Source organism: Colletotrichum jinshuiense, chromosome 1 (genome assembly GCF_051148585.1).
Source record: "Colletotrichum jinshuiense chromosome 1, complete sequence".
Taxonomy (NCBI): Eukaryota; Fungi; Ascomycota; class Sordariomycetes; order Glomerellales; family Glomerellaceae; genus Colletotrichum; species Colletotrichum jinshuiense.
In genome coordinates this window covers 5,569,479-5,597,339 of record NC_139302.1, presented here as the reverse complement: position 1 = coordinate 5,597,339, position 27,861 = coordinate 5,569,479, and the positions used below count along the sequence as shown (strand labels likewise).

The 27,861-nt window shown below is 56.3% G+C and overlaps 6 protein-coding genes across 6 annotated transcripts; 4 read left to right on the top strand and 2 right to left on the bottom strand.

Annotated features, from left to right (window-relative positions):
• Positions 1-182: 182 nt before the first annotated feature.
• On the bottom strand, positions 183-1,732 carry EsH8_I_001454 (CoA-transferase family III domain-containing protein; the record flags this gene model as incomplete). The annotated part of the gene is made up of 5 exons (XM_083268867.1): positions 183-688; positions 739-1,243; positions 1,295-1,421; positions 1,474-1,505; positions 1,562-1,732. 5 exons carry the CDS (start codon positions 1,730-1,732, stop codon positions 183-185), a joined length of 1,341 nt encoding a protein of 446 aa, XP_083119305.1.
• A 1,386-nt stretch (positions 1,733-3,118) lies between these two features.
• On the bottom strand, positions 3,119-4,350 carry EsH8_I_001453 (uncharacterized protein; the record flags this gene model as incomplete). The annotated part of the gene is made up of 3 exons (XM_083268866.1): positions 3,119-3,708; positions 3,785-3,931; positions 4,242-4,350. The coding sequence occupies 3 exons, from the start codon at positions 4,348-4,350 to the stop codon at positions 3,119-3,121; spliced, it is 846 nt and encodes a 281-aa protein (XP_083119304.1).
• Positions 4,351-5,298: 948 nt separating this feature from the next.
• EsH8_I_001452 (uncharacterized protein) lies at positions 5,299-7,841 on the top strand (the record flags this gene model as incomplete). Its single annotated transcript, XM_083268865.1, has 3 exons — positions 5,299-5,389; positions 5,474-7,413; positions 7,497-7,841. The coding sequence occupies 3 exons, from the start codon at positions 5,299-5,301 to the stop codon at positions 7,839-7,841; spliced, it is 2,376 nt and encodes a 791-aa protein (XP_083119303.1).
• A 4,157-nt stretch (positions 7,842-11,998) lies between these two features.
• On the top strand, positions 11,999-15,191 carry EsH8_I_001451 (transcription factor SUA7; the record flags this gene model as incomplete). Its single annotated transcript, XM_083268864.1, has 2 exons — positions 11,999-12,789; positions 13,910-15,191. 2 exons carry the CDS (start codon positions 11,999-12,001, stop codon positions 15,189-15,191), a joined length of 2,073 nt encoding a protein of 690 aa, XP_083119302.1.
• An 897-nt stretch (positions 15,192-16,088) lies between these two features.
• On the top strand, positions 16,089-18,054 carry EsH8_I_001450 (chromatin remodelling complex Rsc7/Swp82 subunit-domain-containing protein; the record flags this gene model as incomplete). The annotated part of the gene is made up of 3 exons (XM_083268863.1): positions 16,089-16,149; positions 16,455-17,526; positions 17,580-18,054. The coding sequence occupies 3 exons, from the start codon at positions 16,089-16,091 to the stop codon at positions 18,052-18,054; spliced, it is 1,608 nt and encodes a 535-aa protein (XP_083119301.1).
• A 15-nt stretch (positions 18,055-18,069) lies between these two features.
• EsH8_I_001449 (uncharacterized protein) lies at positions 18,070-18,372 on the top strand (the record flags this gene model as incomplete). Its single annotated transcript, XM_083268862.1, has 1 exon — positions 18,070-18,372. The coding sequence occupies one exon, from the start codon at positions 18,070-18,072 to the stop codon at positions 18,370-18,372; it is 303 nt and encodes a 100-aa protein (XP_083119300.1).
• Positions 18,373-27,861: the final 9,489 nt, after the last annotated feature.

The window sequence follows — 27,861 nt, the reverse complement described above, 5'->3', positions numbered from 1 at the left end:
CTCGGTCAGCCTCGGTGAGATGCGAATACTTGGGATGGGCTCAAATTGCAGCGAATTCTAGTGTCATTTAATTTAAACTCTATCCCGACTTCTGACGATTCTCTCTTGAGCGATTTAATGAGCTAGATCCCAGTAAATCATAAAAGTTTCCTAGCCTCGGGGCTCATCACGCGCATTAAACACTATCCAACGACCCCGTCGCTCTTTAGCGACTGGATGCGCTCCTCAGACAGCCCCAGATGCTCCTCCAGCACCTCATGCGTGTGCTGTCCCAGCGTCGGCGGCGCCGTCCGGATCGTGGGCTTGCTATCCGAGTACTTGACCGGCGTGTTAACCATCTTGATCGGCCCGCACTCGTCGTGTTCCATTTCTACCACCATGTTCCTTGCCTTTGTGTGCTCGTGGTTCAGCGTTCCCTGTACGTCATTAACGGCCGCGTACGGCATGCCTCTGCCCTCGAAGACCTTCAGCCACTCGCCCGTGGTCTTGGTCACGGTAATGTCCTCAATCAAGGCCTCGAGCTCGACCCTATTGGCGACTCTCTGGGCGTTGGTCTTGTACTTGGCATCTTCCTTCCACTCCGGCCGTTCCAGACCTTCGCACAGGATTCCGTACAGGCGGTCGTTTCCTCCGCCGAAGAGGATGTCCCCGTCCTTGGTCTTGAACGACTTGTACGGCACGATCGATGCTGCGGAAGTCAGTCTCCATCGGTCGAACCGCCAACGAGAGATTACTTACGATGCGCAGTGCCCCACCGCCCCGAGTCCTTCTTGCCGCTGATCAAGCAACTGCTGGCGATGTTGGCCAGCGTGGCCGTCTGGCAGTCACTCAGCGCCACATCAATGTGCTGACCCTTTCCGGTCCTAGCTCGCGCCAGCAGAGCAGCCATGATGCTGTTGCTCGTGTACAGCCCCGTCGTCAGGTCCGTCACCGCGACGCCGACCTTGACGGGCTCCCCGTCGCGGCTTCCAGTAATGTGCATGAGACCGAACTCGGCTTCAACCATGACATCGTAACCTGCGCGGTCCGAGTAGGGCCCCGTCTGGCCATAGCCCGTGATCGAGGCGTAGATGAGCCCCGGGTTGATGGCGCGCAGGGTATCGTAGTCCATCTTGTACTTCTTGAGCGTTCCCGGCAGGTAGTTCTCGACCAAGATGTCGCATTTGGCGACCAGCTTGTGGAGAATCTCGGTGCCATCTGGGTGCTGGAAGTTCAGTCCCAGGGATTTCTTGTTACGGTTCACCTAGACATAATCAGTCTGGCTCACACGTAGTTGGCTACTGATTGAACCTACCGCCAGGAAGTAAGCGGATTCGCCGGGACCTTCCTTGGATGAGCCGGCCTTGTAGGTCGCATACGGCGGCCCCCATGCTCGGGTATCATCACCTCGTACGGGATGCTCGACTTTGATCACTTCGGCTCTTCAATGATGTCAGTGAGGTGACCCAGTGTATAGAGAGTCATGAAACGCACCCAAGGTCTCCCAGAATCTGAGTACAATATGGCTTGCTCTCGTGTCAGCATCTCATCAAAGTCATCAAGGGTCATTGTCAGTAATTACCCCAGCTAACACTCTTGTCATATCCAACACACGATATCCATCAAGGGGCAGCTTGCTGCTCGGCACAGATGAGTACTGACGCCATGTCCTCGGGAAGCGGGAAGGTTGCGAGTATGGCCTCGCAAACTTCGATGCTATTCTGAACGGGATGCCCACTAAGATGTTCCCCATGGTCTAATTCGGGTGTTTGCGGCAGTTGTTTTGCGGAAAAGAAATGGTCTTGTAGACGCTGGGACAGACATCATCAAAGGAAGCGACCTGTTTCCCAGCTCCGACCCCGGCTTAGCTCCGGGCCGTTGGCGGGGGTCCCGTCGGGTAGGCCTCGGCATTATCCTGGTTCATGGGGAAATCTTATGTAATTGTGCACGGACCGGTAATAGCAAGGAACATAATTCTATGGGCCGTAGCTTGGTCGTCAGCCTACCCTCTGGTGTAAATAACCAAGTCCAAAAAATCATTATGAAACGCCATGTACCAACGAAATACACTGATCATTCCTCCATCTTGCTAAACCAGCGTTTCCAGTTCCCATAAATCTTTTTACTTCAACGAATATTCTTACATTTGATTCTAAAATTCGAAAGGACCTCGACGTCAGTGATAAACAGGCACACGCCAAGTTAGCTCCGTCGAAAAATGGAACTTGTAGAACAAGGACAAACGCCGGGTTTGGATCGGTTTTGGTCCTTGCAATCAATGTCTAGGGCCCTCAACTCCGAGAAAAGGGTTTTTGGGTGCAACTCTTGCATATCATGACGTCGCCTTAGCCAGACTGTACGTTTGCACCGCACCTCTCATGAGCGACGGTGGGCTCTAGGTGGCTGCCCGGGGACCTCGAGCGTTTGTCGGCGCTGGTTCTGTCCGCCTCCGGGACGATCTGTGGGCAATGATGGCGAGCCAGATCGCTGCTGTGAGGGGAACGAACATATGGGCTCCGAATTATATCGCCGCTTTGAAGCTGCTAGTTCATGCGTTGGCGATGTCGGAGACACCGGTGGTTCTTGCGACGTGGGCGATACAGCTCTTGGGGTCATCGAGCCCCCTTCGCTGCCCGAATGATATTCTTGCGACACTGGTGTGTGGGGTGGCTCAATTTCCCGGTAAGTACTGAATTGGTCGCTCGTTATCGCCAAATTGGGGTTGCGGATGTATTCTCCAGGAAGTTCGGGCCATCCTGTACGCCTGTCGTCGGGGGCGCCGAATGGATCTTCGGTAGTGGTACCGAACCACGTGCCAACTTTGACCAGGCCGCGAGATATCTTGCGTCTGTGTCCCGGATCATGGCCCTGAGTGCCTGCAGTGGTTGCCCCTGTGAGGGTAAACAAGCCATCCTCGATGTGTTCAGCTTGCCCATCTGTGCTTGAACGCATCATTTCGGGCTCCGGTCGCCGTATCTTCTCATCAATCTCTCTGCAGTGGTCACAGCCACAGATAGCCATGGGATTCTTTGGCGGTGACTCTTTCTTGTCATCCAATAGGTAGATGAGGAATGACCCAAACGCCGCCAAGCCAGTTGCAACAATGGTGCCCCATTGACCTAGGGTGGATCGACAAATATTAGTCTGCGGTCCGGCATACATCGGGAGTGAGCAACATACCAACACTTCCGAACGGTTCTGTGTGATATTCCATCTGTGGACTGAAGAAGTTGATCTCGCCAAGGATGAGGATGGCTAGCACAGCACCGCCAAATACAAAAATCTCAACTAATCTGAGAAACCCCCTGAATGTCCTATACAGATCAGTTGGTTTGCCAGACTCGGCTGCATTGGCATCTTTCGCCGATTCTGAGCCCGACGTGTGTTCATCTTGGGTTCCCGATCCTTGCCGCTTTATCCAGTCTGTGATAACAATCTTGTTTCGCATGGAGACGAGAGAAATGATGGCAGGGAGACAGCATGCTGCTGCAAGAAACATGGCATTTCCGAATCGGAGCTCGTCGGGCCTAGGGACCACAAATATCTCGCTTGCAGCCTTCCGTCTCAACGGGGAGAAGGGGCCCTCCTGTTGAGAACAAGTGAGGCCGCACAAGGCGTCTCCGCCATAAGGGAATTTTTTCGGGTTTGACGAGATGGGGTTGCCGAGGTTGTCGTGATAGCAGGCAATAGCGTTGGAGCGGTAAAACTCGACAGCTAGGCTCAAGAGGCCTCCATGAATGTCAGCGGTGGGTAACGAATAAGAAGTTGGACCATATGGCGATCGACGGCGAGGTGATTCTCTTACCAGCGAGGAGCAGGCCTGTCCATACATAGACAGTGTTCCGTCCTTTTTCTTTGAAGAAGGTCTCGGACTCCTTTACTGTTATGGGGACAGCCAGAATGCCTATCGAGCAGAACTGAAGTGCCCCATAAAGGTCCATGTCAATGGCACCTGTGAGTTGGAGCCGTCAGTCGGGTCTTCGTAGGATGTACCAATCTTGTCCATGGGCTCACCATCGACATGCAATGCTGCAAGTACAATGCCATGAATGGCAGCTACAGCTGGTACGAGCAAAGCAGCTGCTATGCAAACATTTCTTATCCACTCTTTTCTCCGAGCCGGTACACAAACTGCTAGAAGAATGTAGTATCTTGGAAACATATGCGTCAGCGTCTGGATCGGGTATGTGGGTACGAACAAGGCGCCGGCTACGATTCGGTTCCATTGCATTAGAGGGTGGAGAATGAAGATCATCACTTACAGGAGCCGTTGCCCGAGTCCGTACTGGCCTGATAGTGGCCATCCACAAAAGACCTCGATGCAGGAATCATCCGAAGCTGCGCAAGAGAATGGGGACTGGGCTGTGGCATTCCGACTGGTGATAACGTGCAACAAGGCGGCGGGAGAAGGCGGCGGCATGACGGTGGAGGGCTTCAGTCTCGCAAGACGTTGGCCTTGCGCGGTTCAAACCTTATATGGACCGCTTGGTGCAAGTTGAAGCTTCGCAATACCAACGCTGGGCCGTGACTAATCTATGGGATCGTCTTCAAGTGGTCTACCACCGAGGAGTTGTAATAGAGGTGGAGGTTGCCTCCCGCCCCTCCATCTGAAAAGCGTTCAACTCCTTACCTACCTGTCATCAATGTCCGGGTTATCACATCTTACAACAAGGTAAGGCTGGGAGGGGAAGGTGCTCGTGTGCTCACCTGCTCCTTCGGTGTGCCTCGGCGAGGCAGCATGACGTGGGGTAAAACATGGCCGAAAGAGCATTTTTGAGCGTCGGGGGAGGCACAGTGAACGATTTGTATCTTCAACTCGCTGTTCGCGAGAAATCATATAGGTGGGAAATAGCTGGGGCACCGCTGACGGTCCAACAATGGTCTGGCGGATGGAGTCCGTCATGTATCACCAAGAAAAGTACGCAGCATATGCAAAGGCTACACATGCATGCATTGGAATCTGTTTTTGGCCAGTAAGGGTTGCGATATGCATTTCATGTAGTAAGAGATCAATCAAATCGGTTTGTGCTGACAGGTAAGCGTTCAGACACACATATGAATGGGGCGAACGTTAGCTTAGCACTTCTGCCATGCTGCCACACCACCACACCACCGCCAAAAGTAAGCCCCGGGCTCCTTTCTCATTGGGGACTGTGGCCTCTCTCTCTGCCCTTATCGTCATCAGGGTTCCTCCTCCTACCCCACCATCGAAGTCGGCTTTCTGTTCCCCGCAATGGGGCTCCTCGACGTCGTGACATTCCTCTCTTGTCAATGACAACCGCACAAAGTTTGGGCCCGCGAGGGTTAGACAACTCAGCGATGCTCAATGGTCGCGAGGAGATCAACATCGAAACGAACCAGATAAAAGAGTGGAGGTCCATCGTCACATTGATTGTCTTCTTCCTGGCCAGTGAGTTGTGTCCTGCCCTGTCCTGTCCTGTACTCACGTCCCGCCGGCTACCCGTTTATCGCATCTAATCAATCGGGCGCACAGACATTGTCGTGCTCTTCCCCTTTCACATCACAGTATACGTTCCTGTGCGGCTGGCGCACGCCGTGTTGGATCTGTTGAGCACTTTGCGAGTGACGTCGCCCAGAGAAGATCGCCTTGGGGATGGCTTCCAGCCTGGCCATCAGCATGGCCCCGTCCCTCGCCGGGAGCGCTTCGTGACATTCAAGTTTCCCATGAACTCGGTCACAGCGCCATTGATCGCGGACCTCTTTCTGCTTGCTATATTGGCCATCGGTAGACAGGAAGTACACGATGGGACCATTGGTCAAAACGGCATCCATCCGCTCGACATCATGATCTTCTTCATCACGCTTGCATACATTGCCATTTCGATCGACGCCTCTGGGCTCATTCGCTACTTGGCCCTGCGCGTTCTGCAATGGGGAGGCAAGGTCGGCTACAAGCTGTTCTTTTACCTCTACGCCTTCTTCTTCTGCCTCGGTACCTTCATTGGCAACGACCCCATCATCCTCTCCGGCACGGCGTTCCTCGCCTACATGACTCGGATCTCGAACAATATCAAGTACCCCAGGGCCTGGATCTTTACTCAGTTTGCCATCGCGAACATTGCGTCGGCCATTCTCGTTTCTTCCAACCCGACCAATCTGGTGCTGGCCGGTGCCTTTGACATCAAATTCATCGAGTACACCGCTAACATGGTCGTCCCAGTCGTCATAACAGCCATCGTCCTCTTTCCTTTCCTGTTGTACATCATTTTCGCAGACAAGAAGCTCATCCCCGTCTCCATCGAGATGTACGAGCCCCCGGCAGAGGCCATGTCGTTCAAGCCCGTCAACCCAAACATCCCGAACCCAAGAGGGAACGCAACAAAGGCCGATAAAGCCCCAGACGACAGTCCACAGGCCCAACTGCTCTCCGCTATAGAGATCCTGAATCCATGGCTGGACCGAGGGGGCGCGGCTTTCGGCGCGGTCATCATGTCTGCGACCCTCGTTACCGTTTTAGCCCTCAACGCTGCAAGTGTAAAGACAAAGAAGGACGAGCACCTCCAGGTCTTCTGGGTCACCCTACCCGCTGCTTTCATCATGCTCTGCTGGGACCTCGGGTTCGGATGGTACCATCGAGAAGAGACGCGCAAGATTGCTCGGGAGGGACGTGATAAGACAGAGCGAGCCATCAGAGAAAGGGAAACACTGGGAGCTTCTTCGAGTCGTGCAGGGCCAGTGCCCACGGAATCTGGGACAGAAATGTTTCCGCTGCCACAGGCCTACCCGCCAGAAACCAGGCCACAGATTCATATTCAAGACACCGACGTTCTGGAAGACAAGACACACCTCGAAGTTGCAGAGGAGGATATCTCGCCCATGAGTCAAAATCCCATCACGAATGTCTTTGAGAGGGATGGAGATGGCGTGGCTCGATTCATGATAACTCCTGCGCTCCCGGTACCCGAGAGCAGCGGCACACTGACGGCGGAGCCAAGCCCTCAGCTCGTTTCGTCACAATCCACCGCCGTCGATAGAATAGACTCAAGCCGACCGCCAAGTGACGGGTCTAGTACGGAGAACAGAAGACGCGCGCTACCGCCCGCAGCCGCCAACCACGGCGAAAAGCGGGCGGCGTACGACGACGGAGTCAGGGATGTCGAGAAGTGTGTTGGCGACGAGATCTATGACCACAATGCAAGGCCTCACTCAAAAAGGGATCGGGCGACGCTGGTTTCGCTCTCTAAGGATGGCTACCGGTGGCTACAGGAGACGTTCCCGACCGTCATGGCCGTGATATCCCATTTGCCCTTCGCACTCGTGCCTTTTGCCTTTGCCATGTTCGTCCTGGTGCAGGCCCTGGTTACCAAGGGCTGGGTCCCGGTGTTCGCATACGGATGGGATCATTGGGTGGAAAAGACAGGCACGATCGGTGCCATCGGCGGCATGGGGTTGCTCTCTGTGATCCTTTGCAACGTAAGTTTTCTTCCTGCCCTGGCACGCGCGCACTGAGCATGCGGACCGCATCACGGAAATTGACTCTGTTTTGGGCTCCCCAGTTTGCAGGAACCAACATTGGCACCACGATCCTCCTGTCGCGCGTCATCCAGGCGTGGCAGCAGATCCACCGAGTCAACGGCATCGCCATCAGCGACCGCACGTTCTGGGCGACGGTTTATAGCATGGCCCTCGGGGTCAACTACGGCGCATTTAGCACGGCCTTTAGCGCCTCGCTGGCTGGCCTTTTGTGGCGGGACATCTTGGAGAGGAAGCACATCACCGTCACCAGGAGGGAGTTTGCGCGCGAGAACATGCCCATCATCGCCATCGCCATGACTGTCGGCTGCACGGTCCTTGTGGGGGAGATTTACATCATGAGGGAGGATACGCCGTATCGGTCGTAAAAAGGCCATCTGCTGGGGCCGTCATCGGTTGATACCCGACAGGTACATAAGCTCGGAAAACCAATAGAATGTTTATTTGTCAAGGAAAGAAAGGCCCGTCCTAATTTTTCGGTCTTGGCCGGCCGAGGCTTCGAGGTGTCCTGTGTTTGTATATCCAGGCTGAGCCATTGTTGTAATTAACACTACGATTACTGAGTGCCGCGATGCAGCTTGTGGCGCAGTTTGGCAGTGGCTCTCAGCGGCAATCAGTGGGTCAGGCCGTGGCCCAGGGCGCTGAACAGGGACCAGCATGTCGGCGGGCGCTTCCCCCCTTCCTCCCGGCCCTGTAGCAACCGCGCAGCCGTTTATCGACAGAAGCTTCGCCACGAATACTCGCATCTCGTGCAACTCAAAACTCCAAAACGGATCAATTAGCTTTTTTCCCAGAGACAATGACATGATGCATCATCCATCCCGCCCTCGAACTGCGGCAAGAAGAGCGGGCACACCAAGCACCAAGGCCAACACGCGCGGGCAGGGCAGGCCTATGGCGCGCAGCCGCCCTCTGCAGGGTGGCTGAGCGGGCGGGCACCCGCCCGCTGACTTACCGTGTGCATTGCAGATCTTAGGAACGACCGGAAGCATTTCTCCCCCTCTCAAATGCCCCTCCCCGTCAGCGCATTTCCATCTCCTCATTCAGGACCTTTTGGGAAAAGAAAAAACGTATACTATCATTTTCCCTCGGGGACGAAGCCCCTCCCGCCCCCCGCCGCTGTACCTCGGCGGTGCGAGACGCAAGGTTTGCCCGTCAGCGGCCCAAAGTGGTCCTGACAGACCCTCCAAAAAGACGAAAATGGCGGGCTTTCTCCAGCAAAGCCGGCTCGCCGGCTCAAATCATTACTGCGACGCGGTCGCAAGAGCGCTTATTTTCTTCAGAGGCATGGTATGCATGCCGCCATCTGGCGCTTGGCAGGGTTAGATAGAGGCAAGGGCTGGAGATATATCCGTACACAGCCGCGCTACCTCCCCATGTCGTCGTCGGGGGGAGGGGTTACCAAAGAACCGTCCCTTTTGGGTGAAGAGGAAGGGCGTATAGTGCCGATAGCACGCCGCGATAAGTGATCCAGTTCCGGGCCGCGGCGGAGGTCTCAGTCAGGATCGCCCGCCAGCGGGTAGGCACCAGTCAAAAAGAGCCCGTCGCTAATTAATTAGCTCGCGGGGTGTGGGCGAGTGTTGGTTGGCAAACCTGTTGTGTAAGCTGAACGAACGGTGGGCGGCCACCCCCAACTGCGGGGTGATGGAGGGGAACGAACCGGGGGTTAGAGAAGGGGAGGGTTCTTCGGTTCGATGAGAGACGGACGATCAGAGAAAGGATCAGTTTCTCTTCTGTAAGCACCACATGAGGCTGACTTGCATGAGCCCGTCTCGTGTTTTGCCGACGGGCGAGGCCGGTTGAAGGCGCCCGGATCTTGATTTGGTTCCTGGTTTTATTTTTATTTTTATTTTTTATTACTCACGTCTTCCAGGGGAGCAACCGAGCGGCCAGTTCGAAGGGACTAATTGAATCTGGAAACATCTAGACGCATGCTTGGGCAGAAGGTTCGGAGGGAGGGAGGACGAAATGACTCCGACGATGCCACGGACACACACCTCTGACCATCTGGGAGATTCGAGATGCACCCTTTGACGCCCTGCAAAGCGTCCTGTAGGATGCATAGTCTGCCAGGCAGGAAACAATGTTTCACACCCCGTTGGACGCTTCCAATTCATCATGGCTGGAAAAGGCCGTGTGCTATGCATGCCTGATTTTCGAACCACGCAATGCCCAATTTTTCCCTTCTTCTCTCTTCCTTTCGGCAGTAAAGCGGGCAAATGCTCGGCGATGCGACTAATGGGCAGAACCGAAGTGCCCCAAATCAACCGAAGCCAGTCGGCATGATCTCCCTCACCCCCCCACTCCCCCCCCCCGGCACGGCGCATTCCCTTCACAGCCCGGCGCACCCCAAGAGACACTGAGAGACAGATGCGGCACAGCGGCAATCCGAAGCCGGTTAAAGCTCTATTCAGTTCCCAAAAATAAGACGACGGGTCAGTAAATACCACCTCCTGCCGCCTGCGCGCCCGTCATACCCACTCACCCACGAGCGCGGCCGAGGATGGATACGGATGGAAGCGGCGGCGGGAGGAAGAGACGGTTGGGTTGGGTGAACTTTGTTTCCCTTCCCCTCCTCTCTTCAGAGCGCTCCTTAGGGGCATCTCGGACGCAAAATAAATTAATAAAAACAAGAGGAAAAACATGCAGGCCGTTGAAACGGCGCACGCACGCACAGGACAAGGGAGGTGCGTGAGGGCGAACAATGCGCTCTGGTTTGTTATGGAGAGGGGAATTCCCAAAAGCCTCGAGGTTGCGAGGGGGAGGGGGGGAAAAGCCATGGATTCTCAGCTCGAGCAAAATAGATCGATCGAGACCAACTGAGGCCGTCCTGTCTTTGAGCCGTTACTGGGGCAGTCCAAGCCATCTTGTCGCGATGCTTGATGATGATCCTTTGTGCAAGCAGCAAGAGGCAAGAGGCTAGCAGGGACGTTGAGCGAGGATGGAAGAGGGGGGTGCAGAAACAAAGACAAAGCAACCATGACACAAATTTTCCTCCCCCTCGTTGTGGTAGGGGGGATGGCCAGATCCGGACGCTGCAGATGGCAGACAGGCCGACTTTCCGTACCAAGACGTCGAGTTTGCATTCTTTGCATTCCTTGCTCAAGCTCAAGTTGGACCATCGTCGCCATGAATGCCACCTCCCTGCAGCAGCAGCAGGGTACAGGACGGGAAGATGGGGGGATGCGGGCTAGGGCCCCACCAGCTAACGAACGGGGCCGCATCGACCGGGGCCCAGCTCCGCCTCGCGGGTCCTTAGCTGATCACAGCATGGAGGGAAGCTTCTCAGCGTGTTCGTCCAGCAACGCCGAGCCCTGATAGGGCGTTAGGGTCTGTCCGATCAGTGCGGGTTAGTCGTCGAGCGTGGGCTAACCCGAGTGAGGCATTCTAGGACATCAACCTGCACGTGGGGTGGGTTCAGAGTCTAAGTTCGGCTTCAGGCCCTTGGCCGCCACTCAAGTGTAACCTTCTCGCGCAGCGCTCTGCAAGTGCAGGTCGACAGCCACAATCCCCAACGCAGCGCAGATCAACCGTCGCCCTCACAGGGCCGGGCCAGGCAGACAGCAGACGGGCGAGCACTTCCGCAACAGGGAACGGCAGGCGAAGTTCGTGTCGACGAGGACGAGACAGTAAGCATCGCCCTTTCTCCCGCAAACGTCGTTGTTGGCCTTGCCAGAGGGACCAAAGAGGCAGTCTATCCATCCGCCTCCCCTCCAGGCACCACCCTCGAACTCCCCGCGGCCGGCCGGGCGGATCGGTGCCCTGCGTTGCGGAACATGGGGGCGCAAAGCGAGGACGCAGCCAATAATAGCCGCCTCGACGGCGTGCGTGCAACGGATACCCATGGACGAGGGACCAAATGCGCGCCCGCCCTGCGGCTGCTATTCCCAAACGTCCCTCTTTTTCTTTTGTTTGATTCTCCATACCATGCTATGCCATGCCATGCCATGCCATGCCCACCACGCCTTCGATATGCACACTCCCAGCACAGTTGGGAGGCCAAGACGCGAAGGAAGCGGGCCAGGCCACTCTCTGCCTTGCAGTGCTTGCGCATTCTGCTCGTGCTCCTGCTTTGCCTGGCTTCCCCATGCAGCAATGAAACTCTGAAGCTCTCTCCTCGGCCGCTTGGGAGCCCGGCCACGTAATAAAGGCCTCTCTCGTCCCTCCTCCAAAATGGCATTCCACACACGGACTCTCAAGGCCAAGCACAGAACCACTCCGTTCGTCATTGACCAAGCTCGAGCAGACACCCACAACGACATGGTGATACTCTCGCTTGGGTGCAGTCGTCCGGAATCTCACTAAACCACCACCCCCCTCTCCACCCCACCCTACCCGTCCCACCTGGCAGCACCACCGGGGACCGGCGCCGGCACTACACTAACACGGCACCATCATCTCACCAAAGCTGCACACTCCTGTTACCCCGAACTCACGACCAGGCGGGCGGTCCACCACTTGTTCTAGCCTGCTGTCAACAAACAAATTTGGTCGGCGCACGTCAACATAAATACCATCAAGAAGAATGGCACCTGCCACCCCCAGCAGAATCGTCAGACGAGCAGCAGCATCAGCAGCATCAACAGCAGCAGCAACAATAACACAAACACAAACACCGGCGCCGACACCAGCAGATGCGAGCAACGACCTCGGCGGCACGCCCGGCAACAACGAACCCACCTCGGCGACTAACACCACGACCATCCTCATCATCATCATCGCCCTCTGCGGCTCAGCCATCATGTCGGCCGCCATCTTCTACATCTTTGACCGCAAGAAGAACGCCCAGTTCCGCGACGCCTGCAAGCGGGACCCGTACCTCACCCGCAAGGAGTTCGCGCGCCGGCGCAAGCTGAGCGCCCTCGAGCGCCTCGAGGAGGAGGAGCTGCAGCGCGCCATCATGATCCGCAAGTCGCTCGCCGGCCGCACGCCTTCGCGGAGCAACAGCTGCGAGGACTTCGACCCCGCCGCGCGGCGGCTCAGCAACATGCCCGAGCCGCCCCTCGAGCACGCCCAGTTCCTGCTGCAGCAGCACGACCAGGACGACCACCAGCGCCGCCACTCGCACGAGTGGTCGCCCGCCAGCCGCCGGACGAGGTCCATCTCGGAGGCCTCGTCGTCGGCCTCGTCTACGCGGCACCACTTCGCCGAACCCCATCCCGGCGTGGAGATCGAGGTCCCGCCGCCCCCGCAGTCGAGGACCCCGTCGCCGAGCCGGACGCCGCTGGTCAAGAAGCCCACGCCTCCACCCGCGCCGGCGGTATACGGCCCGCCAATGGAAGAGATCCCGCGGCTGATGGCGCGGCTTCCGAAGCCGTCAGATGTCCCTGTGCATTTTTCATGAAGAAAATGCCAGGCGGGGGGTTGTTTATAAGATCAAGAAAGCGCTCTTTTCTTCTCCTCTTTTTTCTTTTTTTACATATATACCGGAACGAACCAGATAACCCCGGGCTTTGGGGCTGGTTACGGCGGCGTGGCTGCTTTTTTTGGGCGGGGGCAGACAGGCCTGGAGCGTCCTGTCATGATGAATACCTTGTACCTACCTTCCTTACCATTCTTTCATTTGTATTGATACCCAAGACTAGAATATACCTCGAGAACTTTTTTCCACATACTTGCTAAGCATTGCAAACCGATTGCGTCATTCTTCGGTGACCGTCTCTTACCTTCCCGCCGTCTAGGAAAGAATGATGGGAGTCAGCTTCACCTTCCTCGGCGGGCTGGAACATTCGGTGGACCAAAGAAAAAACACTTGTGGTTCGGCGCCGGCTCTGCTGAGTCATCTCGCCGCCGCCCACCTCCGCTAGGCCGCCCCAACTCAGGCTCAACTCAAAGTCCTGCGTCCCCAATCCGAAACTCAGCTTCGACCTTTTCCCCCTACAACCCACTCCACGTCACTCGCTCGCCTCACGAAGATCGTCTGCATCCCGCCGCAACGAACCTCGAAAGCCGTCGCATCGCTTTTCTGAGCACCTTGCGACCGTTGCACACGACCTTCGAGCCGACTGCTCCGCGATCTGGTACTCGAGTCTTTGTTCGCCACTCTCGGACGCCTTCACTGGTAGAATCGGTTGGCAGGCAGCAACAGAGCCTCATCTATCTCTCTCTCTCTCGTCTCCTCGTCCCCTCCTCTCCCCCGTCCCTTGCGACTGCTTCACAGTCGCCTTACTGGTGAGAGAGGATAGTCCTGCTGCAAGTCAGGAAGTCATGGCTCACCTTTTTTTCTTTGCGTTCTTAGGGTATCCACAAAGCGCCTTCGCCACTTCCCGCTGAACGAGCCTTCTCCGTTCATCAAGAAAAAGCGATCAGCCGCCTGAGGATCCTCCATCTGTATCCTTTCCGCCTACTGCCCGGCGCGGGATCGAGAACCCATCCTCGATTCCGAAGCAGTTCTTTGCATCGTCCCTCGAGACGATCCTTCATTTGGTCGAAGTAGACGTCGCCCAAACACCGCCAAGCTGCATTCGCCGCTCTTTGTTCAGCTTGCTACTGATCTCCTCTGGACGCAAACGAACAACACGGTTAAGGAAGAATCCATAACCTACAAGGCTGTGGTCAATAAGCGAAAAGAACTCCGGCGAAGAAGGAAGGAACTGAAGCGTCGTCGCAAAGTTTTCGACGAAATCAACAACATCTACACGGCCAAGCCGTACAAGCCCAAGATGCTCGGCCCCAATGGTGCCGCGACAGACGAGAATGGCAATCCCGAGGGCTTTAGAGATGACCTCAACATGGTTGTCATGTGTCCCGAGTGCAAAGAATACCCGCCCAACCTTGTCGAGGAATTCTCTTCCGGCGACATGGTCTGTGGCTCCTGCGGCCTAGTCGTCGGTGAGCGGATCATCGACACCCGCTCCGAATGGCGTACCTTTGCCAACGATGACCAGGGCAATGATGACCCCTCCCGTGTCGGTGACGCGGTCAACCCCCTGCTCAACGGCTCCCAGCTCGAGACCACCATTGCCTTTGGCGATGGTAGGGACTCCAAACAGCTTGCTCGGCTGCAGAACAAGTCCCAGAACGACAAGGCTAGTAAGTCGCTTATGCAGGCCTACAAGGAGATTGGTGCCTTCTGCGATAGTATCAACTTGGGCAAGAACGTCTCCGACGCTGCCAAGCACATTTTCAAGCTCACGTATGACCACAACTTCATGAAGGGCAAGCCGCAGGAGGCTGTCATCGCTGGTTGTATCTTCATCGCCTGCCGTCAGACGGGCGTCGGCCGAACCTTCCGTGAGATCTTCCAAGTCACGCACGTCAGCAAGAAGGAGATTGGCAGAGTCTTCAAGCAGCTCGAGTCGTTCTTGCAGAAGATCAAGGAGGAGAACCCCCGTGGTGCCGGATCTCTCTCCAACCTGGATGGCTACAAGGCCAGTGCCTCCACCAGTGCCGAGGACCTCTGCACCCGTTTCTGCTCCAACCTCAACTTCCGCAACGCACAGAAGATCGAGAACGTCTCCCGTGCGCTTGCGCGCAAGACGTCGAGCGTCTCGGAGCTGGCCGGTCGTTCGCCCTTGTCAGTGGCCGCCGCCTGTATTTACATGGCGTCTCACCTCATGAAGGAGGTGAGGACCTCCAAGGAGATCGCCTCCGTCGCTGGTGTGAGTGATGGCACGATCAAGACGGCCTACCGGTTCTTGTACCAGGCCCGCGATAGACTGATCGAGAAGGAGTGGGGCGCCGACCAGAAGGCTATCGATGGTCTTCCGGTCAACTAGAAGATCTCCGGTTGTTCTTTCAACTGCCATTTCACGCGTTGCTCTCACATCAACGGATTGGCGGAGGAGATCACCTTCAAGACGGAGTTTGAGGATGTCGGCCTGGCGACGATGTGCGCGTCCGCTCAGCAGAAGCAGGACTGTATGGTGTCGATGCCACACCTTGCAGGGCCTCGTGCAGCGGGCTGCAATGCTTTATAGGTAACCGCGAATGCGGTATTCCATCTTTTCCCGGGCGTTTAGGGGTGGTTTCCCTGTGCCTGTTGTCACGGATCGCGGATCGGTTTCAGTCGCCTGGAATGGCGCAGTCTCACAGCTCTTGGAAGATCAGAGCAAGGAGGGTCGATCACGAACGGACATGTTTGCTTGCTTGCTTGCTTGGTGAGGATTGGGATTCTGGGACTGGGGCGGCTTAATTGCATAATCTTAGCAAGTATTCCCCAGATTGCACCTTGGTTTTATTGCGCCAAGAGGATACATAGCATAGACAGGAAGAATTACAATATCCCTCGGCTCATGGCTCCATGTGACAAATTTTGCTTGCTTTCCTTCGAGGTGACTTTGAATGTGTTTGGTGATTGATGAATAATGAATTGCCTGGCTCACGTAACCAACAGCCCATCAATGAAGATGAAGGCGGTTGGACAGTAGAAATAGACCGTGTGAGGCCAAAGCACAGACGGTGTTTCTGAACCAATCAAACAGGCGTGACAGACCCCAATTATTTTTTCCCATCCATGGGCACCCCGAGCCTTGTCTCGCGTCGCGACTCCATCTCGACCAGCGCCGTTCCGCCATTCAGCCTTGCACACCCGCGAACCTGCGACTAGCATTGACAAAGCCGCAATTCCACCTCACCACCAAGCGCAAAGCCTCTAGGATCCGTCGCCTCACACAATGTCAGGACGTCGTTCTCGGTCAGGCAGGGCAGCAGCCAAGCGCGCCTCTGCTGCGCTCCGTAAGTAGAAGCTTTTTTTTCTCGTCCTGTCCCTTGTTGTCTGCTCTTGGTGCTGCGTTGAGGGATTGGTCGCTTGCCGCAACCTCCGGCGCAAGCTGCGGTATCGACGTCTACGTGATGAAATCAGGTCCTTTCGGGGTCGCGATCCCAACAGCGTCCGTCCGGGTTCGGATTCCTTCCGCCCCTTCTGTGCCCCTCCTCGACAGCTACCCCTCGAGCAACTCACCTTCATCTCGCGATACCTCCGGAGAGGGAAAAGGTCTGCGCATCAGCATTATTCTAACCCTGTGTCTTCGTTTTTTTAGAAAGCACGCCCAGAGCCTTTGAAGGCATTGACGACGACGAGCCCGTACCCGAAGCTGTTGAATCCGAGCCCGAGCACGAGGCCCAACCCGAGGAAGACGACGAGGAGGAGGAGGAGGAGGAAGATGAGAAGGCAAACGATTCCGGCGAGGACGGAGGCGATGATGACGCCGAGGAAGAGCCCGCGAACGACGAGGCAGAGGAGTCCGAGCCCTCGGCCAAAGAACCAACCCCTCCTACCGAGCCCGTTATCCGCCGCAAGCGCCTTGGACGGCCCCCAAAGAACAAGCCGCCCGGTTGGGACAACATGATCACCGTGCCCGCATCCGAAGCCGACACCCCGAGACGGAGGGGTCGCGGTGGATGGCGCGGCCGCGGTGGTCGCCGCCCAGCGCCCGGCCAGGCGCCCCCTAAGCTCAAGCAGGTGATCGACAAGGAGGGCACAGAGGTCGACATTGTCGACGACGAGTGCGTCCTGCCAGAGGACGCGGAGGGCGAGACCAAGGTGGACAAGTTTGGCAACCTCCAGGGCGGCAGACAGTATCGTTGCCGAACGTTCACGGTCAAGGATCGCGGCGACCGGCAGTACATGTTGTCGACGGAGCCCGCCCGATGCGTCGGTTTCCGCGACAGTTACCTGTTCTTCAACAAGCACCCGAAGCTCTACAAGATCATCGTGAGCGACGACGAGAAGATGGACATGATCGAGCGGAATATCATTCCCCACTCGTACAAGGGCCGTGCCATCGGAATCGTCACCGCGCGATCCGTGTTCGTCGAGTTCGGCGCAAGGATCATCGTCGGCGGCCGGAACATCGTCGACGACTACCGCGTTGCCGAGGCGCGTGCGGCCGGCGTCGTCGAGGGGGACATTGCGGATCCCTCCGACGTCTTCGACCCCAACCAGCCCTACAACAGCAACCAGTACGTCGCGTGGTTCGGTGCCAGCGCCGTCTACCACACCAACCAGACGCCGGCGGCATTGGACCCTCTCGCCGGCCTCACCGAGGTCAAGAAGAAGAGGGTCAACGTCAACGATACCAACTGGCAGTTGGAGCATGCCCGTGCTGCTAGGTAAGGACTGACCCGGACAGAAGGACTACATTACAGGCTGACAAAATGTACAGCGAATTCAACAGTCGTATTAACGCCATCCGCATGGCAACCTTGCGTCATGGCGCGTATGATATCCACACCAACATGATGCAGCGACCGGTCAACACGCAGCCCACCCGCGCGCGAGTTGAGGTCGTCACCCCTGGAGACACCAGCGACCCCGCCAGCGCTTTCCCTACGGTGCCATCGGCAGTCCAGCGCAACTTCAACGTCATCGACATCGTCTACGAAACGCCGCGCGCGGGCGTCCAATCCGCAGGACGGCGGCCAGCCGAAGTCCCCGACTTCCTGAAGCCGTTCAACGGCATCCTGGCCATCGGCGACGACCTCAAGGCCCTCTTGCCCGCCGAGTGCCGCGAGTCCCTCGAGAGGCACCAATCCGACCAGCGCGAGTTCGAGTCGCGCTTCGGCGACGAGAAGAACAAGATGGCGCGGGGCAACCTGCAGATCGACAAGGCGATCGTGCCGCAGGGCAAGCACTCTTAGAAGGAGGTGTTTGCTATGCACGGCATGTACGGCACGCCCAGCGGCCGCTTCGAGTCGACCTACACCGAGCGCGGCTGCAATTTCTGCGGCGCAAGGACCGGCGAGTGCGGCCACGGGGCGGAGATCAAGCCCGAGTTTTACGACCTGGCCGGCGCCAAGCCCGAGTACAACGGCAAGACGGCCAAGCCGGAGCACCTGGGCAAGACGACGACGAAGCCCGAGTGTTTTTGGAAAGAGGTCAAGCCGGAGCCCGAAATGGTGGTCAAGCCAGGCTTTCACGGCAACACGGTCAAGCCGGAGAATTACGGTTGCGAGTAGAGAGAGAAGGGGAGGGTGGCAGGACTGCATCAAGGTGTGACGAATTCATCAAAGGGGGGTTGAACGGGGAATCTGTGGGTTTTCGTTGGCCCGGCGTTTTAAGGGAAAGGGGAAGGGGGTTTACAGGAAACTGGAAGATGGCGGACAAACATGCTTCTTGGGCTTTTTCTTCTTTTTTTTTTCTCTGTTTTGTTCTTTTTGCTGCCGATGTTGGGATGTTAATACTGCTGCTTTGCTATCCTGGTAATATTTTCTGCCGTGTGGGTTCGTTCCTCCCTCCCCCCTGATATTAAGAAGGGGGTCCCTCTCGAATAACAACAACAACATCAACAATAACCGAAAAGAAGATCAACAGAACCATGGAGACCAGAATATGGGGGCTGAGATAAGGGAGGGAAGGGAGGAGGGAGGGGGCCTCTTGGTTTGAGGAGGAGAATGAGCTGTATATGTAGGACTAGCACGATTCACGAAATGGCCCCAAATCAAGGCGTAGCCCAAACATCTCGCAGCCCTTTTTTTTTCTTTTGCTCTCTCCCCCTTGGCCCCTTTCCGTGCTCGCCTGTCCTCGCGGGTCTGGTGGCTTGTCGCCTGTGGGCGTCGACCCAAGGGGGGCAACGCGCACTGCCCAAGTTGCATGAGGCCCCAACAGCTTCCACCTCTTGAAGTCGCGAAGCGTTCGGTGTCTTTGTTGGCGCACGCGGTTCCCGCCCTGGCCTGGGTGCCAAGGTGGTCCTGCGACGGACGGTTGATCCCGTTGGGGTTTTGCGCCTTGGAAGGGGAGGAGGAGGAAGTGGTGGAGGAGGTTGCGCCTCGGACATCTGACCTGCCCTGTTCACCCTGTAGCATCCTAATGATTCCCCAAAGGCCGGCTTATCGTTTCATTCTCACTGGCAAGTATCCGGCTCTGCTCTTGCCCAGGCTGCCGGCGGATGAGGGGTTGCAAATCAATGCAGCCGGCAGCGTTATCCGCGAACGTTTGTAGAACGATGACGGCGGTTCTAAACACGACTACTACGTGGAAGCTAGGTAAAAATCTATATGGTTCCTCTCAAGCAAGATATCTGCTCCAGGTGGCTGCCGCAGCCATACAATCTTATCCACGCCGGCTTCCGGCTGGGAATGGCGGGCTTTTGGCTCTGTACTTGTCCCTTGCCTGCTACGCACGCGTGATTTCGTCGGCCAGGTCCTTCGGTGCGATCCACAGACTGTGGCGACCATGTTGAGCACGTAGAAGCCGGTGTTCTCGTCTTCCATGTCCACCATTCTGCCCCTCGTTCTCGTTGAAATACGATGCGAAGGTGTCACGGTTTGTGGCCATGGTCCATGTCTGAACACCATTATCCATCCGAGTGCCTGGTTCAAAAACGAAGCGAGGGCAATGTTACTGGAAAGCACGGCTACTTTGCCACCGACGAGAGGTGTTGCCTTTGGTGGGTATATCGACGATGACGCGGTGTTTTAAATCATGGACCGCAGACTCTGGACATGTTCGTTTCTCACTGGCTTCAGTCTTACATTTTCAATCAATGGTGGCACACCTTCCTCCCGAGGTGGACTGGAGCCTGCAATATATTGATCTGGCCCAGAGCAATATGTCTCGGGAGAATCTTCCTGATTCGAGGCCTGCCTATGAATATCCCAAGTCCGCGGACTCTTTAAAAAAATTGTTAAAATCGGTCCACCTTGAGCACATTCACGCCAGGTCATATCCCCTCTTACACAGACACGAACCAGCAGACGACAAGACAAGGTCTAGGAACTGGACGGAACGAGCAGGACTGAACGCCCGCTATACCTCGTTCAATGTACGATCTCGTGGCGCACAAACATCTACTCGCCAGAATCTCCATTGCCCGTCACCATCCCTCCCAGCTAGTACTGGGCCTCCCGTTCCCCCCGGAAGACGAGATGATAAACTCAAAGGGACACTATTAGCAACAGAATATCGATACAGATTACATCAACCTTTGGCCTTCTCTCGCCTTCACTCGGAAGAACTATATACATCAAGTAGAGCCTATCTACTACATTATTTTTGCCAACATTATATAAATATATTTATTTATAATCAAATTGAGAATAGATTATTACTTTTGAAAGCAACTCTGAAATCGGACTCAAAACTTGAAACAGCATCAAATAACAGCTCGTCTGTGCAAGAGTTTCTTCCCGTTTCTCTTCAACCTGTTGCTTTCAAGATACCGGCAGGCCGCGCCCACGACATACTGATGCCCTCTCTGGCGAAAGACATACTCCCTATCCTAGCATTGAGCTTGGGCGACGTCAAGACGCCCTGCAAGAACATGGCAAAACTGCAATATCACGCTAAATACGGTCTTTGTTGACGACTACTCCGCAATAAATAGTTGACGTGCCTGAAGCTAGACGTATATTTCGATGAGCAGGATCTACGGAACTTTCATGTAGTGAACGGCTCGTTGCTGCTTTCCCCAACCGGCGTCTTACCCACCAGCAAATGTAGGACGGCCTGATACCCGTGGAGAGCTATGCTACACTTGTATTACCCGGCCCTCGCGGTCGCGGAAAGGATAAGACGCCTCCGCGAAGCAGCATCCGCCTGCTCTCGTCGACGGCACATCCCTATCCCGGAACGAAACCGTTAGAGCAGGCAACAAATCGCAACCCGTTCCCACATGCCCCGGACAACTCCAGCGTCACTCTCTCACTATCCCTCGGCCTGGTCCGAGTTCATCCCAACATATCGCATCGAAGGAGCTGTCAACCTCATATATCTCCCTCGCCCCCAAAACCCTTCCGTGGCGTGATTCCTCTTCCACGGATGTTTTCTCAACTGCTTCCTTGTGTCGCAAAACGCCCAGGCATAAAAAAACCTTAATCCACCACACCCCCCCCCCTCTCCTCCCCTTCAAAAAGAAGATCGCGGGAGGTGAGGACGGCTCTCCGATCGCACGGCCATGCCTCCGTGCGCTCTTCAACTCCCCTGGGGCGGCCCGCCTACAACTGTCTCTCCTCCGACGGGATGACCAAAGCTTCGCGTTTCTCTTTTCAACTGCTTGGAGGGAGCGCTCCGTACCATGCCCCCAATCCTCGCCCCGGGGGTCAAAGCCCACACCAGGCATCAGGAAAACGTCCGAAGACGAGGGCCTGCTGCCTACGGCGTGCGCCCGCGCATGATGCAGCAGCCACGGGAGTTTACAGTTTTCATCGTGCCGGAAGTCCCCTACAGGGCTCCAGGGCCCCAGGGCTCGCGACGTCACTAGAGAGTTGAGTCGTCATCTCTCCCTTCCTTCTTGGGCATCTTTGCCCGCGACAGGTGTTTTGAGCGGGAAGGGGAACAAAACGTCCGGTTTCCTCATCGGACCGAAATTCCATTCAGGTGAGAGTAAAGACGTGGGATGTGTGTTTTGTTTTTATTTTGTTTCTTTTACTGCTGATGGGACGCTGCTTTTCCCCCCGTCCGCCTCTCCTGTACTCAACTCGAGCTACTTTCCACTTAAAGACACGGAGATATCACACAGGACTCCCGGGGGGAAACGATAGTAGGCCGTGCCATGAAGCCCCCCCGTAAGAAACAACACGGCGCGGCTGGCCGTATGATGAATGATATTTTTCCAACCACAAAGGTTGAACAATACCCTCCCTCCCCCGTTCTTCCCCCGAACAAAACCTGCGCGCTCAGTCCCGACGCAACTGTCCCAGCTTCGGATTTCGTTCCCGAAGCAAGGGCTCTATCGCGGCCAGAGCAAAACGATATGCCATGATTGAAACCGGTCCAAGACTTCGGAGAACCCTCGGAGGGAAGAATGAGAGGGAGGGAGCGGAAAGAGCGTCCAATCTTTCTTTGCGCGGTCCAGCAGCGTCTGGGATATACTTGTTCCAAACCACGCCGTTTTTGTTTTATTTCCATGTGTCAACGCCGGACACGTTTCCATGGACCCCCGGCATGAACCGACGCATGTCGACGACGGCACGCATGCTTTAAACAGTCGACATGGGTAATCTGCGCGTCACGTCGCTGGCGGTGACCACCTCAAAACACCATTGTCAGCAAGAGATCGCAACCTGCCTCAACTGTAGCACTACGAAGCGACAACTTCCTGGAGCAGAACCGCAGCATCGCAAGAAGCCAAAAGAACTCTAATTCGACCTTGCCTTCACACTCACTACTCGCCCAATCACTCACTCACTCACCGCTCACAACACTCTGACGATTGGGACGTAGCGTAAAGCCGCCATTACTAGCTTAGTCACCCGCATCCCCCCAAATACAGTATCCATAGAAACGTGACCGTGGACGTCCACCAACCCAACGGTAAGATCCGGCGACCCATTGAAAAGGGGGGCGGGTAAGCCGTAGTCATCGGGACAATGGACACGGCAGCCACCAGCAAGCCGGGGCCCAAGTCCCAATCCCAGCACATAAACCGGACTACAAACGCATTACAACCACCAGACAACCCTCCGCTCGTCTCACTCCCCCCTCCAAGCGTGCGTGAGCGTGGGTGTGCAACATCACGCGCCTCGCCGCCGCTGACCGGTGCAGGACGCGGCGCGGAGGGCAGGGCAAGGGCAGGGCAGGGCAGGGTAGGAGGAAAAAGCCCGAGCATTGCTGTATCCCGCCGCTAGTCGGCATATTCTGGGGGTGACAAGGCGTGCCCCTTCTCCAGCTTTTCTGCGCGCTTGCGGCTCCCGAGACACTTGTGTCTAGGAGGAAAAGGCAGAGAAAATCGCAGGAGAGGTGAAGTAGTTATCTAGCATCGGCCGAAGGCTGAGCTGGCGCACCCCAGAAGGCGCAATACAACGGTCCGCCGACATGTATGTTGGGTCACGCAGGTCCTTCCTCACCGCCTGCATGTCGCTACCAAAGGCAGGACGAGTCGTGCTGCATGTGTCATCCAGCGCCAGCCGCAGGAGGGATTTCAAACGGGCGGCCAGGAGACCGAACCAGGCCCGGCCGGATGGCCTTGCACCTCGGTACGCGTTCGGCCATTTCTGGTTTGGCGCGGGCGTAGGAGAGGCGTGGCGGACAGCCTAACGGTAGCTTCCTTTCGGCAGAAGGCAGTAGGAGGACGAGAGACGTGTGGGCCCTACGGTGGCTGCAATGACAGCCAGAGCAGTCAGTCCATCGCGTGGTCTACCAATGCCCGTCCGGATACGCTGGGGGAGTCACAATCCCAACCCAGCAGAGGCCGGACACATCTTTGTTTGACACGATGGCTGCCCGTAGGCAGCAGGAGACAGGAGGACCCCGTTGCAAGGTACGTGTATGCCTCTATAGGCAGGTAGTAAGCGCTTGGACGGGACGGGAAGGGAAGGCAGAGGGAACAAAGGCGGGAGTGACGATGATGGGCTGGCTGTTGACGTTTGGGTGGCGATGGGATCGCAGCCTGTCGGGTAGTGACGGACGGATCAGAGGGCATGTTCCGCTGCTCGTTCGCCGACTCAGCGCTCAGCTTCCTGCGATGCAGGGAGACAAGAAAGTCCCGCAGGCGAACGGGTTTGTAGACGGCGGTCAAATGGGATGCTTGCCAGGTAGTCAGCCGTATGACTGACTGGCTTTCTTGACGCGCATGGCAGAAGAGAAGGACGGGGGCTAAGGCACTCCAAACGCATCACATCGCAACCCTTTACCAGACATAATTGGGGAATGGAGGGGGAGGGGATCGCGAGCCTATTCCCCGTCCATCACCGCCTTCTTCCGCCAAAGCAAGGCACTACTGCAAGCACTCTAGCAGGCGCGTGCCCTGTTGGGGTCACTGAAGCAAGACGCGCGTGGCCGAGTTTACCCAGCGCATCGGCGGCGGCGCCGTGTGGGGAACCCCCCTCCGGCAACCGGCGTGACACCGCCGAAAAGGGCTGGTGTTACCCGTGTTAGTGGAAATGGTGGCAGTGGTGGCGGAACATTAGCAGGGCCGGCTCCTTAGGGACTAACGCCGACTTGAGGGCCATGGAGCCGTCGACGTAATCATGTGGGCGAGGAAGTGATCGGACGTGCATCTTCCAGCCCGTTGTCATTTGGCTCCGGAAGTCTTGGCTGACCCTCTCATGCTTGCAGTTGTGACTTCAGTGCGTTCCCTGTGTGGGGGATGGGGGAAAAGTTTGGAAGGGGGGGGGGGTTGTTCCTTTGACGGATGGAGGGGTCACAGGCTGTGCTGTGGCGAACAAGACTACGTCAAGAGGGATGCGCCAGCAGTCCAGTACCGAAAGAGTGATGGGTGGTGATGCATTCTGCTCAACGCCGGTTGTCCCGATTAGGGATGGTTATGCGGAACAAGGTGAGCAACCTTGGGGGGCCGATGGCTCCTCCCCGACCCGTCCATGACATGCTTCCTGGGCCTCTGTTTGGATCTTCTTCGTAGCCGCCGACGCGCCGCCGCCCCATCGCGGGCTTTGCTTGCAGGCTGCAACGACTGGCCTGCTGCTACACTCGCTGGTTCGAAGGAGCGGCATTTTTCCCAACCATCTCCACTGGGACAGCGGTGCACACCCGTCCGCTCCACCGGTTCCAGAGGCCCGGCCAGTCAGTGGCCGCCCGTCTTCCCATAAATGGCATTTCTAAGCAGTCGGCCGGGACTTGAGACGTTATGGCTGTGATGTTCTGCGGCAGGGGAGGTTGGAAGGGCGTCGAAAGATTGGCACCTAGAGTTCCAATGTCCCACGTATCTCTGCGGGGTTGCGAGGAGAAGGCTACAGCAAGTCATCGACGGCTGGTCAGATTGAGCGGTTTCTTGTGATTTCTTGTGACTCTCCAATTACGACATGAAGTTGAATGGGGTGGCCATCTGTAGAGCCCATCACCACTAGTAGGCTAGATGTTTGTGCCGCGATCGATGCATGCGGTGACACACTGTCAAACCTGGGCATCTTTGGTACTAGGCATGGCAAGGCTGGCGGCAAGCCTGTCTACAGAAGGGGGTTTTCCAGATGTCGAATCCCGTCACCAAACGTCCAACAGGATGAGAACGCCCCCACACCGCCTGACGGGGTTGGGTACGGGATGTGTGAACTGCAAGACAACCTAACATTTGGTAAACCGACCCCAACTAATAGGGGACCCTCGTGAGAGGTCCCGAGGATAGATGCATTTGGCGACGCGGAACCATCGGGCGTCGAAAGGAAGGGGGGTGGTAGCTGCACGTCGTATGCAGACATGCCACGGCCTTGGTAGGCCAGCCGTCGAATCATGTAGGTACATCAGGCCCGCCCGTTCGTGCATTTACTGGGCGGCTGGAAGGCACACGGGACGCGAACGAGCGAGCTGCCATGGTGCTAGCCGGAAGACTAGCTAAGCCGCCCTTTCAGGTGGGAGATGGCCATGACAAAGCAACGGTTGTGCCTGACAGGTAACGTCATTGGCTGGAGCAAGACTCGCCGTAGACGACCAGGCCTTTTCTCGGCGAATGTCGAGGAAGTCTGGTCAAGAAAGGGATATCTGTGAGAAGATCGGCTGTCAATCATGACGAGGTGAAGTATGATCAGCCCACGGAGAGCAGAAAATTCACCCCTAACCAACTCTGGGGTGGCTTTTTTTTCTTGTCAGACTCCGAAAATTTGTCGTTGACCTGCATTTCATTCTAAGCCAATAGAGGTTCGGACGAGACTTGATATTTTCCTTTCCGGTCGGTGGTTCCTCATTCGAGTCGGTCAGTCCTAATGATACAGAGCCCATCGGCCATGTCGAAGGGTTTCCCATGGCTGGTCATCGCATCCGTGTCGTCGGCAATTGCGGTTGGCATGTCCATGGTAGAATGCACCCATGGATCAGGAGGTTTCGTCGTCTGGACGTAGTATTGTAATGGGTCCTTGACCGCGACGGGCATCTCATCGGGTTGGGGCTCTCGCCATGTCCCGCCAGGGTTCCCCTCGAACTTGGTTGCGGTGAAGGTGCCCAATGGCCCCAATCTGCAGGTAATCCGATCAACAACGGTGGCTTTCGCATGCTAAAAAGAGGGGAACCCCTCTGTCCCCAATAAAAAGCAGAAGGCTGTAAAAAATCGACCCGAAATTTCAAGAGGTCGACTCGATAGCTTCTCGGCTGGCCCAGGTCGAGAACCCACTTGGCGGAGCACTGCTGCCCTGCTTGCCTTCCTGCCACCCGCTAGAGATAGTAGGTGGAGTTGGACCCTTGGCCAGGCACAAGTCCAGAGAACATGGAAGACCACTTTAGTCTTCGCGTGTTTTCTGCATCTGTGGGCCTTGAAAAATCTCGTGGGCTATTTGTTGGTGCTGTTTTGGTGTACCATACCACGGGAATCCCGGGTTCTGATACTCAGGGCTTGGGGCCAGACGATGAAGGCTCGGCGTTTTTGGTAGTGTTGACGGTGAGGACAAACGGCCACGGACGGGGGATGTGTTGTCACGAGTTCCAGAGCACCCAGCGTGAACCTTTCCTTCTCCGTGTGCCAGGCCAGCTGTCTGTCCTCGTGAGACTCCATTTTCAGGGTCCAGATCCCCCCGTAATGTCGTAGTCAGTTTATGGCGCAGTCAAGAGGCCGAGATATTCATAGAACAGGTGGCGGTGCTTGGGAAGACCGAGATGGCTTGAGCCCAAGAACCAGCCCGGGTGTTGGCGCTGTATGCCCTCGGCTCGGTGCTTTCTCCATCAACAGGAGACCGCGAGTTTTCTCCGTGTCGCGAGTAACAAAAAATTCTTTTCTTTTTAATACCTCAACGTTGAGCCCGCTGGGTTGAGTCAATCACCTTGCTGCCACCTAAAAGAGGAAGGACAGATCGCCAGCCCGATTCCCTTGTAAAAATATCTCCGTCAGGTGGCTGCACCTAAGAATTTCTCAGTGTATCACGTCCTGCGTGCTTATGGAGTCTCGAGATTCTTCGCCGGAGAGGCCCAGGGTTGTGGCGGCGGCCCACGCGTGTGTTCAACACGAGGCAGTGCCAGAGACACCCTGTTCAAGGGGGGGCCGCTCCCTTTCCTGGTTCGGGAAATCGTCCTCGGCTGACGATGCACTGTGTGCCTCTAATATCCCACGCCAGGGTGCCGCTATGACCAACCGGGGCGACCGGCTGTGTGTCTGGTCGAATCGAGGTCGTTTGATTGGCCAAGTCAGGAGAATGAATGCACACCGAGTTGCAAAGATTGGTTCCCTTTCAGCTTTTTACTCTTTTGGTTCGTCAAACTTCATCCTGAGATCTGACTCGCGATCAAGTACGGCTATGCAAGTCCTTCCAAGTTTTGGTGTTGAGAAAACTGAGGTCCTGAGGGGAACCATCTTGTGAGTGTTGGTAATAACCTACCCGACTTAAACAAACGGTAGGGGGATTTTCATCCAGCAGCGTGCGCAAAGCTGTGCTGTGCGTCGTAAACGAGCTGGGTCGAGCGACGTATGCTTTGGCTCTTTGTTGAATCTCCAGCAGCCGTATCCGTAATGTCTGGCTGAGGGTACGATAGCTAACAAAGGGTTCAGACTCCCGAGCCGTCAACTGACCCCATAGAGTGATGAAGGCAGATGGCCACCCGTCGACGACGGAGCTGAAATGCGAGACGCCATC